This window comes from Coregonus clupeaformis, chromosome 19 (assembly GCF_020615455.1).
Source record: "Coregonus clupeaformis isolate EN_2021a chromosome 19, ASM2061545v1, whole genome shotgun sequence".
Lineage (NCBI taxonomy): Eukaryota > Metazoa > Chordata > Actinopteri > Salmoniformes > Salmonidae > Coregonus > Coregonus clupeaformis.
In genome coordinates, this window is record NC_059210.1 from 48,425,848 (window position 1) to 48,442,755 (window position 16,908).

The following is a 16,908-nucleotide window of genomic DNA, read 5'->3' on the forward strand; positions in this document are numbered from 1 at the left end:
CCCATTAAGAAAATTACTGTAAAAACTGTTAAATCCCCATGGATTGATGAGGAATTGAAAAATGGTATGGTTGAGAGGGATGAGGCAAAAGAGATGTACAACCAATTGGCAAACGTACTGCAACTTGAGAAATCATGTGACTAAACTGAATAAATATTACAAGAAACTACACTATGAAACAAAGATAAATGACATAAAGAATGATAGTAAAAAGCTTTGGATCACCTTAAATGAAATCTTGGGCAAACTCCGCTCCATCATTCATTGAATCAGATGGCTCATTCATCACAAAACCCACTGATGTTGTCAACTACTTTAATTATTTTTTCATTGGCAATATTAGCAAACTTAGGCATGACATGCCAGCAACAAACCCTGACACTACACATCCAAGTATACCTGACCAAATTATGAATTGAATTGAATTCCTTAAAGTAAGTGTGGAAGAGTTGAAAAAGTATTATTGTCGATCAACAATGACAAGCCTGACAACTTCAATGGAAAATTACTGAGGATAATAGCGGACGAAATTACCACTCCTATTTGCTATATCTTCAATTAAGCCTACTATAAAGTGTGTGCCCTCAGGCCTGGAGGGAAGCACAAGTTATTCCCCTACCTAAGAATAGTAAAGCCCCCTTTACTGGCTCAAATATCCGACCAATCAACCTGTTACCAACCCTTAGTAAACTTTTGAAAAAAATGGTGTTTAACAGATAAAATGCTATTTTACAGTAAACAAATTGACAACAGACTTTCAGCACGCTTATAGAGAAGGACATTCAACAAGCACAGCACTTACACAAATGACTGATGATTGGCTGAGAGAAATTGATGATAAAAAGATTGTGGGGGCTGTTTTGTTAGACTTCAGTGTGGCTTTTGACATTTTCGATCATAGTCTGTTGCTGGAAAAACGTATGTGTTATGGCTTTACACCCCCTGCTATATTGTGGATAAAGAGTTACCTGTCTAACAGAACACAGAGGGTGTTCTTTAATGGAAACCTCTCCAACAAAATCCAGGTAGAATCAGGAATTCCCCAGGGCAGCTGTCTAGGCCCCTTACTTTTTTCAATCTTTACTAACGACATGACACTGACTTTGAGTAAAGCCAGTGTGTCTATGTATGCGGATGACTCAACACTTTACACGTCAGCTACCACAGTGACTGAAATGACAGCAACACTTAACAAAGATCTGCAGTTAGTTTCAGAATGGGTGGCAAGGATTTAGTTAGTCCTAAATATTTCTAAAACTAAAAGCATTGTATTTGGGACAAATCATTCACTAAACCCTAAACCCCAACTTAATCTTCTAATGAATAATGTGGAAATTGAGCAAGTTGAGGAGACTGAATTGCATGGAGTAACCCTGGATTGTAAACTGTCAAGGTCAAAACATAGCTAGGATGGGGAGAAGTCTGTCTATAACAGCACTATCAACAAGGCAGGTCCTACAGGCCCTAGTTTTGTCGCACCTGGACTACTGTTCAGTTGTGTGGTCAGGTGCCACAAAGAGGGACTTAGGAAAATTGCAATTGGCTCAGAACAGAGCAGCACGGCTGGCCCTTGGATGTACACAGAGAGCTAATATTAATAATATGCATGTCTCCTGGCTCAAAGTGGTGGAGAGATTGACTTCATCACTACTTTGACATGTTGAATGCACCGAGCTGTCCATTTGAACTACTGGCACACAGTTCGGACACCCATGCATACCCCACAAGACCTGCCACCAGAGGTCTCTTCATAGTCCCCAAGTCAAGAACAGACTATGGGAGGCGCACAGTACTACATTTACGTCATTTAGCAGACGCTCTTATCCAGAGCGACTTACAGTTAGTGAGTGCATACATTTATTTTTATTTTTCATACTGGCCCCCCGTGGGAATCGAACCCACAACCCTGCCGTTGCAAACGCCATGCTCTACCAACTGAGCTACATCCCTGCCGGCCATTCCCTCCCCTATCCTGGACGACGCTGGGCCAATTGTGCGCCGCCCATTGGGTCTCCCTGTCGCGGCCGGCTACGACAGAGCCTGAATTCGAACCAGGATCTCTAGTGGCACAGCTAGCACTGCGATGCAGTGCCTTAGACCACTGCGCCACTCGGGAGAGTGGCGCAGTGGTCTAAGGCATAGAGCCATGACTACATGGAACTCTAGTCCACATCAAGTAACTCATGCCAGCAGTAAAATTAGATTTAAAACACAAAATACACCTTATGGAACAGCGGGGACTGTGAAGCAACACAAACATAGACACATGCATACAAACACACAATAACATACGCACTATACACAAATGTACACATGGATTTTGTGTTATAGATATGTGGTAGTAGAGTAGAGGCCTGAGGGTACACACTTAATATGTTGTGAAATCTGTTATGAATGTATTGTAATGTTTTTTAAATGTATAACTACCTTAATTTTGTTGGACCCCAGGAAGAGTAGCTGCTGCCTTGGCAGCACATAATAAATACAAATACAAAATATCCATATTCCCTACTGGTTATCTCCCTCTCTAGCCCTGGGCAATCAGCTGCTGGGGGAAACTGTGTCCAATGTCGACAGATGGACCATAAATTACTATGACCACCTGACAGAATTCTGACTTCTTGAAACTACACCTCACCGTCTAAGTTTACTGTATGAATGGATAGTAAACGTCTTCAAGAGAAAGACAGACTGAGAGCGAATGACGAGAGCGAGAGGGAGAGGCAGAGAGGAAGAGAGAGACAGGGCGAGAGATAGAGAATTATAGATTTGGGCAAATGGAAAATGAGTGAGCAAGACTAAGCTAGGCTAAGCTTCCCTCAGCCCATCTGAATGTCACGCCCTGGCTCTGGGGACTCTTTAATGTTGAGCCAGGGTGTGTAGTGTCTATGTTGTATTTTCTATGTTTCGTTCTAGTTCGTGTTTTCTATGTTGGCCAGGGTGGTTCCCAATCAGAGGCAGCTGATTCTCGTTGTCTCTGATTGGGAACCATACTTAGGCAGCCGGTTGGCACTAGTTATTTGTGGGATCTTGTTCCGTAAGGTTTGTTTTGGTGTGTTAACCTAGGACTTCACGTATCATTTGGTTTGTTGTTTTTTCGTGTGGTGTACTGAAATAAAAGATGTACGCATATCACGCTGCGCCTTGGTCTGCCTCTTACGACGATCGTGACACTGAATCTGGGGCAGTCACCTGCCTGCCAACCAAATCGTGCCAGGCAGCCCCCTACTTTATCCTGAGAGGGCTCCAACAGGGCCCTGTATAGCTGGAGCTCCTTCTGTCCACAGCTACACAACAACCCTGCTTCTTTATGGCCGTCTGGACTCAGGCCTGGGTTTCCTTACCCACCTTCACACCCCTCCCCTCCACCCCGCCCTCCCACTGTTTACCCTGTGAAAACAGCCTGGCCAAGAGCCTTGTCGTTTTTTCAGGGCTAACCTTTAGTCTATACAACTAATGTTGAAACAAACCTGCCTCTATAATATGAGGCAGCTTTTCCATTGGATGAGAGGCGCTCATAAAACGCATTGGAGAAGTGGAGGGATGGAATTTCGTACTTGTTGTTCGTTCATCTGGTATTCCCGTGAGGAGGGCTGGACTGCTCGTTTGTGAGGTAGATTTAGGATAACACTAATGTCGTATACAACCTTTGTCAGAATAACATGATTTCAAGAAAGGATTCTTTCCTAACTTTCTGTATATTTCCGATGCAGTCTTTATTTTAGACTAAGAATATTGAACCATAGTTTCCGAGGCGTTGACAGGACTTAGTGGTGAATTAATTGTGCTTCTTTAATCATAACATCCTCTGTTAGCATTCCTTCATAATGGCCCTATGACTCATCCCAGTAGAGAGAGCCCAGTAGGAGATATACTGGTGGAGAGAGACAGACAGACAGACAGACAGACAGACAGACAGACAGACAGACAGACAGACAGACAGACAGACAGATGGATGGACAGACAGATGGATGGACAGACAGATGGATGGACAGACAGACAGACACTGGGACGGGAGGACTGGGGTGTGGGCAAACAGAGGATTTGATAGGCTCTCAATTCAACATCCCTCCACATTTTAGCTTTTTTTTAAACATTTTTTATTTTCCATGTCTGGAATTCCAAGCTAATTCCCCCTGTCCCATCCCAAATGCGGCTCGACTGAAGGGTGGAAATGCTGGAAGGCAGGGAGACAGTGATTATAGGGAGGGTTCCTCTGATGGTTTTGGACCACACTTCTGTCAGACCATGGCCAGAGAGAGGGAGAGAGGCACGGGGCTGGTCCTGCAATCCTCTGCCCCAATAGCCACAGTATGGCCAGAGTGATATAGCATGAACATAATACGTTTGTGTAGGTGTGTTTAAGTGTATGTAGGTGTATGCATGTGTTTGTGCAGATATGTGTGTGCTTGGTATTTAGCTTCGTTCCGGATCAGAGAGAGGGGACCCAATGGTGAACTACAACTTGATGAGTGCTATTTGTGTCAATCAAATACTCTGTTTCACAGTCGGGCATTGTCTGAACATTTACACACTATTCCATTCCACTCGACCAACCCAAGCCGCATGCTACTAACCCACATCATAAAAACAACCAGTACCTTGGAAAATGGAACAGTTTAACTAAAGCATATTTTTACTGGGAGTGTTCTATTTATTCCTCCGTTACAGACAATGTGTTAGCATCCCCATGTGAGCTGTTCACACTTTTTCCAAGCCTGCTGAAATTATCTATTAATGAGGCAGTAAGATGTGGAGGCTATATTTATAAACTTCTAGCTGCTCAAAGAGGTCATTCTGAGGAGGAAGAATGGGTTTGTGAGCTGTGAACTGGGTTCGGAGAGCCCTGAAGCTGTAGGTGGCTGTTCAGAAGGAGGTGTGTTAACACCTAATACCGCACAGCAGTAAACGCACTGAAGGTTATGTGAGCAGTAGCTGTGTGGTCTATTCTGACGAAGTGGGATGAAGTTGTGTTTAGGGCTGGCAGAAGATTGTTAGCATTATAGTGGACAGAAGACAAAACACTGTAACAATGTGTTCAGAATGTGTGAGGAGGGTTGTTTATATATGACTGTGTGTAGCACTACATTCTGAGGTCTCTCTAATGTCTTTGTACATATGTTTTTGTGTCCTTCCAGTTGTAGGGTGCAGGAGGCCCCCAGTACCTGTCCATGGCTCCACAGAGGGGGTATTCCATCACTCAGGGGCACGAGTCACGTTCCGCTGTGACCCTGGGTTCGAGCTGAGGGGGATCCGCACCGCCATCTGCCTCCGGGATGGCAGCTGGAGCGCACCTGTCCCTCAATGTGGTAAGAGGCCAGAGAGAAAGAGGCACAGCACAATGCACAATTTAGATGCTTACTGAAAAATCCAACCTGATTGACCTTAGTGACCTTGACACTGTAGGTTTGTTTTATACAATACCATTTGAGACATGTGAACACAACAGCTCCTCTAAGGAATAAACATATTTACAAATCATCTGCAAATGCAATAGCGTCTGACAATCTGAATCCCAGCTTCACTGAGCCTACATGTTATCTGTGTTCCTCTGCAGTGCCTATGGTGAAATTCTGTGCCATCCCAGCCAAGCCTGTCCATGGAGACCACTTCCTTGTGTACGGGCCCAATGACGTCATCATAGCCCTACAGTACCTGTGCTACCGGCCCTACAAGCTGAGCGGGACGCACCAGAGGACCTGTTTGCCCAACAACACCTGGAGCGGAACAGCCCCCACATGTGGCAAAGGTTAGGGTCAGAGCAAGGCATGATGGGAATCAGAGTTTGGAGACAGTGGGAACAGGTTTTGATAGACATCAAAGGTGGACCTACTATTATTAGGAATTACTATGTGCTACATGACCAGGCCTGCGTGAAATTGATTATATTGTACTAGTAGAATGTGTGCAACCATTCAGAACTGTATAACAACACTTATTTTCTATCCAGAAAGTCACTTGTTTTCTCTCTTTTTATATACAGTGAATAATACACTTGCTGAACCAGGCAAAGACAAAGAAAATGACATAGCAAGAGATACAGAGAAGGACAAAGAAAAGGATGCAGAAAAAGAGAAAGACACTGACAAAGACATTGAAAAACCCAAAGACAAAGAGATAGACAGTAATACAGGTATCAAGGAGGACGTGGCTGGTAAAGATCCAGACACAGGCCTGAGGAACACAACAGTGGACGGTAAAGATAAAAACATAGACATTACTCTGGTTAACATCCCAGGACGAAGCGAGGATAAAACAAGTGACAAAGAAAAAGAAACTGGGCTAGAAAAACCTACTGGAGGTACCAAGGATAAAGTGGACAGTAAAGAAACGGATGACATCATAAACACAGTGGAGGGAGGGAGAGAAAATTATGTGGGGAAAACCAACGCGGACACAGATGGCAGTCCAGATACTGGGGGAGACACAGACGTGATACGGGAGATAGGAAAGACAACAGAGATCCCTGAGATAGTGGTGGTGCTGGAGGATAAAGGACAGGAGGAAGAGGAGAAGAAAGAGGCACCAGTAGATAACAGCAGTGATCCAAACATAGTTGATCCTAATGACTTAAAACCAAGGGGAGACACATTTGCCATAGATTACACTGAGTTAAAACCAAGGGGAGACACATTTGCCATAGATTACACAGAGTTAAAACCAAGGGGAGACACATTTGCCATAGATTACACTGAGTTAAAACCAAGGGGAGACACATTTGCCACTGTTACGGATGTGTTTGGCACCAATGACATAGAGCACGGTATGAATACAACAGTGTCTAAAGACATTGTGAAGATTATTATTCCAACTAGAAGCAACAGCACACAGTTCACCCCATATTTATCAGGAGGTCAGGAAACCGAGAGGCTTGCAGAAAAGCAACGCAAAGATATAGGAGCAACTAAAGATAAAGGCTCAACTAAAAATATAGGCTCAACTAAAGATATAGGCTCAACTAAAGATACAATGGCAAGTACAAGCAAACCTGAAGAAGAAAATACAGGAAAAGATTCAGACAAACCAACTAAAGAAGAGTCTGAGGATGAGAAGAGAGAAAACCAAAGCATCAATGGTAAGACTCAGAATCACCCCAAACACTTCAGGTGCATGTTGTACAATACACTGCATTATTGAAACAGATATTATAATGACCCTCAGCATCTTACATTTTCTCCTCCACTCTCTCACTCCCTCTCCACCTATCTATCTTCCACTCTCCGCCTGCTCTCTTTCCCCTCTTTTCCCTCCGTCTCTCCTTCCAGAGAGGAGCTGTCCCCCTCTCCCACAGCTCTACCACGGGTACCAGCAGGTAGTGCCAGGGCTGGTGCCAGAGACAGTAGAGTTCTTTTGTAACCACTCAAACGCTCTGAGTGGTGACGCCAGACGCACCTGCCAGCCTGGCGGCACCTGGGGGGGCACTCAACCCCTTTGTGTGAGAGGTAGGCACTTACGTGTGTGCGAGTTTGTGTGTGTGTGTGTGTGTGTGTGTGTGTGTGTGTGTGTGTGTGTGTGTGTGTGTGTGTGTGTGTGCCTGCATTATCAGCAAGGGACACACTGTAGCACCTGCCAGTTGAGCACTCTCAACCCAACATTGAGAATGAAAGCGGCTGCCAGCCTGTAAGTAGGTTTTAATGGGAACCCTGTGTTTGTCTGCAGCCTGCAGAGAGCCCAAGGTCTCAGAGCTGGTCAAACAGAGAGTTCTGCCTGCACAGGCTCCATCCAGGTATGTCTAACGATGTATAATATATTATGTTACAGAGCACACATAAACATACACATTATATAGTCTACATTAAATGCCAGACGTAAGCATTAACCAACACTATACTGTTTATCCACATTAACATTGCAGTCATGATATATCAAAACCACATACATAAAACGTACAGTATATGTGCATAATCATATACCAACATCATTGGCACACCACACAAGAGAGACCATAAACATTATGTATGAACCTCCTTAATACACACATCACAGCAGAAGACTTAGCTCTTTTTAGTGTGTGACAGAACCACTTTACCATGTGATGCCCACATAAAAATGTGGCTGCGGATCTGACTTTTCCTGGATCTTTCTTCCCAACAGCTAAAGGTCCCGAAGTTTGTGCATGTGCAGGATTCTCTACTTTAGGCACAGTCTCTGCGCTCTACTCGTAGAGAGCGGACTACTCTGGTGAATGGTGCTCGATCAAAGCTGAATCAATATCTGCAAGATCACATAATGATAGTGTTGTACATAACAGAGCCAAATATAATAGCATACAGTAGTATAACGTTACTGTAAGACAAAAAACACCACCTCATTTCTAATGAGATTTTAGGACGATTGTGTGAATGGTCGCATTTCTCTCTCATGCGGGCACAACTCAATATATGCATTGATTGAAACAAAACACAGGTAGGCTATGCTACAGTTTGTTAACACTATCTGCTCTAAAATTGCAACACTGTACATAACTAAGAAGATCATTCATAATTGACAGTGAGAAATGTGAAGGGAGGGTGACCACACATTTATTTTGCGTTAAATAGAGGTAAAGAAACACATGCGCAGAACGTGATACAGATCTTTCCAGGGGTTCCAGGGGGGCGAGACGGGGGTGGAACGGGGAAGTTACCTGCAGATCCGCAGCCTCTGCCTATAAATTAACAATTTAAAAACCTAAAAGGACTTATACACACTGCTAGCCTCTTTAGGTACATTATACACTAGTTTGTTTCTGTAAAGGCATCTCCATGGACCCCTCTCCTCTCTCCCTCTCAGGAAGACCCCTGTGCATAAGCTCTACTCTTCCTCTGGGTTTGTGAGGATGTTCCAGTCCACCAGCCCCACCAAAGGTCCTCCAGTGCTATCCCAGCTGCCCCAGGGCTTCCACCACCTCTACACTCACATAGCGTACGAGTGTGCCTCTCCCTTTTACCAACACTCAGGCAGCGCACGCCGCACCTGCCTCAAGACTGGCAAGTGGAGTGGGCGTCATGTCTCCTGTTCGCCAGGTGAGGGCAGCAGAGCCACATTACTTGATGTATATCTTACAGTTTTTCTCGATTGTTTACACACATTTTCTGAAAGCATGCCTCATATTCTCAGAACTCTACACACAAAACAAAAAACACACACACAATGGGCAAAACCCCTCAATTCTCCAGCAAAATGAAACTTTACATTCAAAACAATGTTATTTCTTATCAAAATTGTATTTTGTTTTCAAATGACACACACAAACCATCATATGAATAGACATTTATAAGAACCAGTTGAACACTGATGTGCTCAATGTAAAACACTATGATGAATGGAAAACATTTCTTCTCCATTCATCATAATGACTTAGGCCTTTTTTTGGTTCAGTGTTGCCATTACTACAGACAGTACATACATAAGTGTGTTGTAAAATATTTGAGAATATTGTTTTTATACTCAGAACACACAAATACACGGTAACAAATATATTTCATTTTTCCCACAAAAACAATGTACACTGTGTACATCCCATTCCCAACCAACACAAAGTTGCACATACAGTGGTCTACATACAAAACAGAATAATTGAATGTATACAGTTACAGAAAAAAAATATATATATATATATATATGATGCTGCATCTTCTCTTCTGTTGCGGTCTGGCCACAGCACCTCACCCACATCACAAGCAATGTTTTCCCTGGCCAAGCAGTGGGGGAAATATTGCCTAGCATGGCGATTCCAGCCATGAAAAGCATCAGCTGCTATATCTCCACATGCATCTTCCATAGCTTGGAGAAGAGGTATACGCGTTTGTGGATTTCGGTCATACACTTTCCATCTCCAGGCAGAAAAAAATTGGAGAATATGGAGGGAGATAAACAACTAAAAAGCGTGGGTGGGCAGTGAACCAGTTACGAACCAGAGCAGCCCTGTGGAAACTTACGTTGTCCCAAATGACAACGTACCTGAGCTGCTCTGGGCCATCTACCTGATCTGGTGGAATGAGTGTGTTGTGTAGGGTGTCCAGGAATGTAATCAGATGGGCCGTGTTGTAGGGGCCAAGGGTAGCATGGTGATGGATGATGCCGTGGTGGGTAATCGCTGCACACATTGTGATGTTCCCTCCGCGCTGGCCAGGGACTTGAACAATGGCACGCTGGCCGATATTCCTTCCCCTCTTTCGTCTTTTTGTGAGGTTGAATCCAACCTCATCAATGAAGATGAACTGGTGCTCCACTGCAGCCACCTCTAGCTCAAGTACTCTCTGAAACACACATGACAATATCAGAAATAGACATGGAGTGGTCACTATTGTGAAGCACAATCATTATGATTACAATACTGAAATATGTATAATTTATACAGTGTTGAGAGTATGTATCAATTGTGGGATTGTATAGGACTCACTTGCACATAATTATATCGCAATTCTTTGACTCTTTCTGAATTGCGTTCAAATGGCACCCTGTAGACCTGCTTCATCCTGAGATTATTTCTGCGCAAGACACGGTCCAGTGTTGATAAGCTTACCCTATCAATATTTTGAAATATCTCATTGTTTTCTATTATTTTTCTTTGTATTTGCCGTAATGTTATGGCGTTATTTTCTAGGACCATGTTCATGATTTCAGTTTCCTGTTCAGGAGACAGAACACGTTCCCGACCACCTTGTGTTGGTAATCTTTCAGTTCTGCCAAACAAAGAGTAAAATGCTGTAAATACAAAGTAGAAATACATTTCCCAAATACTTGAAACATACTTTATTTTTACAGTCCTACAGAACACTCCACAGGCAATACTGTACTACTGTACTCATTGAGTACTGTATTGATATGCAGTACTGCAATTTTCTAGTGAGAGTAGATTTCTTACCTATTCTCATTTCGGAATGTCCGGATGATGGATGCTACAGTGTAGCTGCTCAAATTTGGCTGTACTCTTTGCCCAGCCTCCCTCATTGTTAGACCATGGTTGACCACATGATCAACCAAAGTGGCTCGGATCTCATCAGAGATTACGGTCCTTGGCCTTCCTCATCCTCGTCCTTGTCCTTGTCCTCCCCGTCCTCCTCCTCTTACTCTCACTCCTCTGGCTCTGCCTCTGTTTCCAATGTTGGCATCCATTGCTCCAAAACAGAAGAGCTTACCTGTTGCCCTTTTATGCTAAAGCTCTGATTGTTAATTGTAAAACTTTGTGACGGGTGTTTGCCCATGTGATGAGTCAGTGTGCATATTTGAATGGCAGTGTGTTCATTATGAAAACAATATATTTTCTGCATGAAAATTGTGCCAAATGCAAAGATTTGTGTGTAGTGTTTTGAAAAAAGTGTAAAGCAGGAATTGTGCTTGTAGTTTAGCAGAATTGGTTCAGGGGGTTGGTGCATGAGTTACATGTTGTGGTCATTGTGTCTCAAGTACCAGTATTTGTGTGTAAACAATTGAGAAAAATTGTAATATAAGGAAAGGTTTGTCTTGCCACCTAGGCATGCTAGAATTGCACTTTCAAACCACACTTAGACATTAAGCAATCAAGAAAATTGTGCTGAAAAAGTACTATTCCAGGGTGGGTGTGATGTGGAATAAGGTTTTCACACAGTATCAAATGTTGTTTTATCAATGTCTTCCTTCTCCTTCTTTCCCACCCTTCTCCTCCCCGACCACACTTTCCTCTCCTCCACCCTTGTCTCTCCATCCTTCTCTTTTCCCAGTGTGTGGGAAGCACCCCACCTTTGACCCCCAGAGCCCGGCAGAGTCCCACTGGCCCTGGCTAGCCGCCATCTACCGACGCCCCACCAACGGAGCAGGGACCAAGCTGGACAAGAAGGCCAGCCTTGCTGGGTCACTAAAGAAGGAGGCTGGAGCTGGATCAGGTGCTGGGGCTAGATCCAAGGGGCAGGACGAGGCCTCAGGCTGGCAGCTGGTGTGTAGCGGGGCCCTGGTGAACCAGCGGAGTGTGGTGTTGGCAGCCCACTGTGTGACTGAGCTGGGGAAGCTGTACCCACTGGATGCAGCCACGGTCAAGGTGGTGATGGGAAAACACTACCGCAGTGACCTCAGAGAGACCAAGGGCTTGCAGCATCTCAGGGTAAGAGCGGGGATGGAGAGGGCTGAAGGGTGGGGAGTAGAGAGTGAGAGCTGTTTTGGAGAGGGCTAAATGGGTTGGTGGGTGGGTGGTGGGGAGTGAGAGAGGGTTTGGAGAGGTCTAACTAGGTTGGTGGGTGGGGAGTGAGAGGGGGTTTGGAGAGGGCTTACTGGGTTGGTGGGTGGGGGTGGGGAGTAAGAGGGGGGTTTGGAGGGCTAACTGGATTGGTGGGTAGGGAGTGGGTAGTGAGGGAGGATTTGAAGAGGGCTAACTGTGTTGGTGGGTGGGGGGTGGGGACTGAGAGTGGGTTTGGAGAGGGCTAACTGGGTTGGTGGGTGGGGGGTAGGGAGTGAGAGGGGGTTTGGAGACGGATAACTGGGTTGGTGGGTGGGAGTGAGAGGGGATTTGGAGGGCTAACTGGGTTGGTGGGTGGGGGTGGGGAGTGAGAGAGGGTTTGGAGAGGGCTAACTGGGTTGGTCAGTGGGGGGTGGGGAGTGAGAGCCAGTTTGGAGAGGGCTAACTGAGTTAGTTGTTCGGGTGTGGGGGGTGAGAGGGAGTTTGGAGAGAGCTAACTGGGTTGGTCAGTGGGGGGTGGGGAGTGAGAGGTGGTTTGGAGAGGGCTAACTGGGTTGGTCGGTTGGGGGTGGGGAGTGAGAGGGGGTTTGGAGAATGCTAACTGGGTAGGTGGTTGGGTGGTTGGGGAGTAGGGAATGAGGGAATGAGGGGGTTATAGTATATAGCCTAGAGGAGACCACCTGTACTCAGCCACACTGCAATGATTAGACTGAAATATAACTATGGTGTACAGTTCATCACACATGATGTTACACACTCTATAGGTACATTTTCAAGCCTTATGGGATGGTAAAAGCTCAAGGTCTACGTCTATATAATACCAATGGCTGGGTGGTTTTGAACCTGTGTCCAATTAAAATGTATGCTTTCACAAACATGACATCATGTCTACTACATCTAGCCATGTAAAACAGCCCCATGTTTGTTTACGTTCAATCGTTGAATAGGTGCCAGAAAGTTACTTTGACCGTAAGTAAACACCAATGTGGTTGTGCGACATGGCTAGTCTGGATCTAACCAACATATACAGTAGCGTATTGCCATTTTGCAGTGTATTGTAAATAATATGGTGTAATGGTACATTATGCACTTTATAAAGGGCTGTCAATTAATATATGCTACATGACAAAAAGTATGTGGACACCTGCTCATTGAACATCTCATTCCAAACTCATAGGCATTCATATGGAGTTGGTCCCACCTTTGCTTCTATAACAGCCTCCACTCTTCTGGGAAGGCTTTCCACTAGATGTTGGAACATAGGAACATTTCTGTATGGACCTCGCTTTGTGCACGGGGATGTTGTCATGCTGAAACAGGAAAGGGCCTTCCCCAAACTGTTGCCACGAAGTTGGAAGCACAGAATCGTCTAGAATGTCATTGTATGCTGTAGTGTTGAGATTAATTATTATTATTATATTATATTATTATTATTATTTCCCTTCACTGGAACTAAGGGCCTAGCCCGAACCATGAAAAACAGCCCCAGACCATTATTCCTCCTCTACCAAACTTTACAGTTGGCACTATGCATTGGGGCATGTAGCGTTTTCCTGGCATCCGCCAAACCCAGATTCATCCGTCAGACTGCCAGATGGTGAAGCATGATTCATCACTCCAGAGAACACGTTTCCACTGCTCCAATCCAATGGCGGAGAGCTTTACACCACTCCCGCTGACACTTGACATTACGCATGGTGATCTTAGGCTTGTGTGCGGCTGCTCAGCCATGGAAACCCATTTCATGAAGCTCCCGACGAACAGTTATTGTGCTGATGTTGCTTCCAGAGGCAGTTTGGAACTCGTAAGTGTTACAACCGAGAACAGATGATTTTTACCCGCTACACGATTCAGCACTCACGGTACCGTTCTGTGAGCTTGTGTGGCCTACCACTTCGCGACTGAGCCGTTGTTGCGCCTAGACGTTTCCACTACACAATAACAGCACTTACAGTTGACCGGGGCAGCTTTAGCAGGGCAGAAATTTGACGAACTGACTTGTTGGAAAGGTGGCATACTATGACAGTGCCACGTTGAAAGTCACTGAGCTCTTCAGTAAGGCCATTCTACTGTCAATGTTTGTCTATGGAGATTGCATGGCGGTGTGCTCGATTTGATACATCTGTCAGCAACAGATGTGGCTGAAATAGCTAAATCCACTCATTTGAAGGGGTGCCCACATACTTTTGTGTGAGTGAGTTGCCAGGTAACAAGCACAGCCATCCCACTGACAGCCTAGCTGTCACCCTGCTGTTAGGTTTGGCACAGGGTCTCTCTTCTGTCTACAGCTTTTCTTTTTTTGACACCCCCTTTCTTTCTCTATTCTTTCTCTTACCATCCCTCCTCTCTATCTCTGAAAATTCCTTCTTCATTCTGACCATCCCTTCGCTCACTGACCATCCCTTCTTTCTCTGACCAGTCTATTTTCTCTCTCTCCCTGATGATCGTTCCTTTCTGTCTCTCTACCCATCCCTCCTCTTCTCCTTCAGGTGGCCTCCATCTCTATCCACCCCAACTACGACCCCCTGGTTCTTGACTCAGACCTGGCAGTAATCAAGCTGCTGGACAAGGTTCGTATCGGGGAGAAGGTCCTGCCCCTCTGCCTACCTGACACCCAGGGGGGAGAGGTGACCTCCAGAGAAGGGTTGGTGATGGGCTGGGCCCCCCTGCAGGACCCCCGGATTGGGGAAGAGGAGCAGGCCAGGGTGGGTGTGCAGCACCTGGCCGACGTGGTGCCCTGTGAGCAGCAGTACGCCCGTAAAGGGATGCCCGTGAGTGTCACGGACAACATGCTCTGTGGCCGCCAGCGACCCGACTACAGCCCGTCTAACATCTGTCCCGCGGACACAGGAGGTATCCTGATCCTTCCTGCCCAGACAGGCTCCGCCCAGGACCCCTCTCTTGCCTCTCCAGCGAGGCGGGACAAGTCCAAAGGGGAGTGGCGGCTGCTGGGGTTGGTGAGTTTCGGCTATGACCAGGGAGAGTGTGACCCGGACCTGTTTACTGTGTACACACATGTGGCCAACTTCAAAGACTGGATAGAGAGCCATATGAAGTGACATCACCAGGATGTGACTCGCCTTGTATCTCTCTTTTCCTCCCTCTCTTCAACCAACTACCCCCTCTTTTTCTTCATCATTATTTCCCCTCTTACTTTTATTTGCCAACGTCTTTCTCCATTCTCCCTCCTTCCTCCTCCCATCTACCTTCTTCTTGTCATACCCAGGCAGGGAGTGTGGTCAGTAAAGATCAGAGTAACACTGGACTGCACAGTGCTCTGAGCTGACTTTAGGAGGCCCTAACACAAACTGATCAGGTAAAGCTGCGCTCCACTCAGCACAGTACTTCAGTGTTCAGGTTTTACCTAATTTGGTGTTAGACTTGAAAACAATCAGAAAACCAGTTCCCTCAGGCCTCTGGGAAAAGCTGGTTTTCATTGTATTCTTTCATATGTATATATCATGTAATGTATTATTATTATGGCTCTGCACGTGGCTCAAGGGATGTACATATTGTATAGAAGGACAGAAAAGTAATGTTGTTTTTAATTAAAGATATGTGGTTGTGTGTGAAGACACGGTGGTCTGGTTAGAGTTGTTCATCGAGTGTGGTTCTGTGAGCTTTCATCCTGCATTAATTCAAAGGATACCCATGTGATTCTACTAAATATAATTGAGAGAGAGAACCTGGCACTTGCTATGTAAATCAGACCGCCGTTTGGCCAGGGCCAGTTCTTCAGCCTATGAATTAATCCAGGTAAAATATAAACAATGAAGGGCTGCAATCGAACACCGGCAAACTGAAGTAATTAACAAAATAATTTCCCCTTCTTTTATGTGCCTACACAGTTAATAAAGTGTGTATAACGCAGTTAATAATTTAAGTGTTGACCGCTCTGCAAGCATCTAAAGAGAAAATTAGGGAAGTAATCGATGGAGAAAGTGTAGTGTGAACATTTAGCCACAGGGTGGCAGTTTTAAAATGTCAATTTATATGGAGGGATGCTCTGGCATTGGCATTTTGGTATTTTATTAGAATCCCCATTGCAAAAGCAGCAGCTACTCTTCATGGGGTCCACACAAAACATGAAACATGACATAATACAGAACATTAATAGACAAGAACAGCTCAAGGACACAACTACATCAATTCTTAAAAAGGCACACGTAGCCGACATATCAATACATACACACAAACTATCTAGGTCAAATAGGGGAGAGGTGTTGTGTGGTGAGGTGTTGCTCTGAGACAGGCTCAGCCCAAAGCTCACAGCCAGAGGGACTTGGTATTCACACACACCAAAATGGTACTCACTCCACTTTCTCTCTTACAATGTCTACTACATCTACAAAAAACGACTTCAGAACAAGCCCACAAGCCCAGCACAGATTAAGATCAGCTTGTAATTATCATGACCATATGTGTGTGGTGTGTGTGAAGCACTGTAAGTGTGTGTGTGTCCACTGTTCTCTGCTATACGTTGCAGCACACCTACTGTACCTTTCCCCACCTTGCTCTTTCTTCTCACACTCTCTCTCTTGCACACACACACACACACACACACACACACACACACACACACACACACACACACACACACACACACACACACACACACACACACATGCAGACACACACATGCAGACACACATACGTAGACACACATGCAGACACACACATGCAGACACACACGGTGTCTGAAAGATGAACAGATGAAGGGGTATTTCTACCACGTTGGGGGAGCTGCTGTGTCTGTGGTTGTGTTATCGGCTCTT

General features: G+C 45.2%; 1 protein-coding gene across 1 annotated transcript in view; it reads left to right on the plus strand.

The window, feature by feature from the left end:
* LOC121532201 (inactive serine protease PAMR1) overlaps window positions 1-15,710 on the plus strand; it is a 56,154-nt gene extending 40,444 nt beyond the window's left edge. The window contains exons 7-14 of the mRNA XM_041837987.1: window positions 5,139-5,309; window positions 5,558-5,749; window positions 5,984-7,075; window positions 7,266-7,442; window positions 7,660-7,726; window positions 8,773-9,005; window positions 11,685-12,061; window positions 14,623-15,710. Of these exons, the coding sequence (XP_041693921.1) occupies window positions 5,139-5,309; window positions 5,558-5,749; window positions 5,984-7,075; window positions 7,266-7,442; window positions 7,660-7,726; window positions 8,773-9,005; window positions 11,685-12,061; window positions 14,623-15,192 (2,879 nt within the window). The 3' untranslated portion in view covers window positions 15,193-15,710. The remainder of the gene's footprint in view (window positions 1-5,138; window positions 5,310-5,557; window positions 5,750-5,983; window positions 7,076-7,265; window positions 7,443-7,659; window positions 7,727-8,772; window positions 9,006-11,684; window positions 12,062-14,622) is intronic.
* Window positions 15,711-16,908: the final 1,198 nt, after the last annotated feature.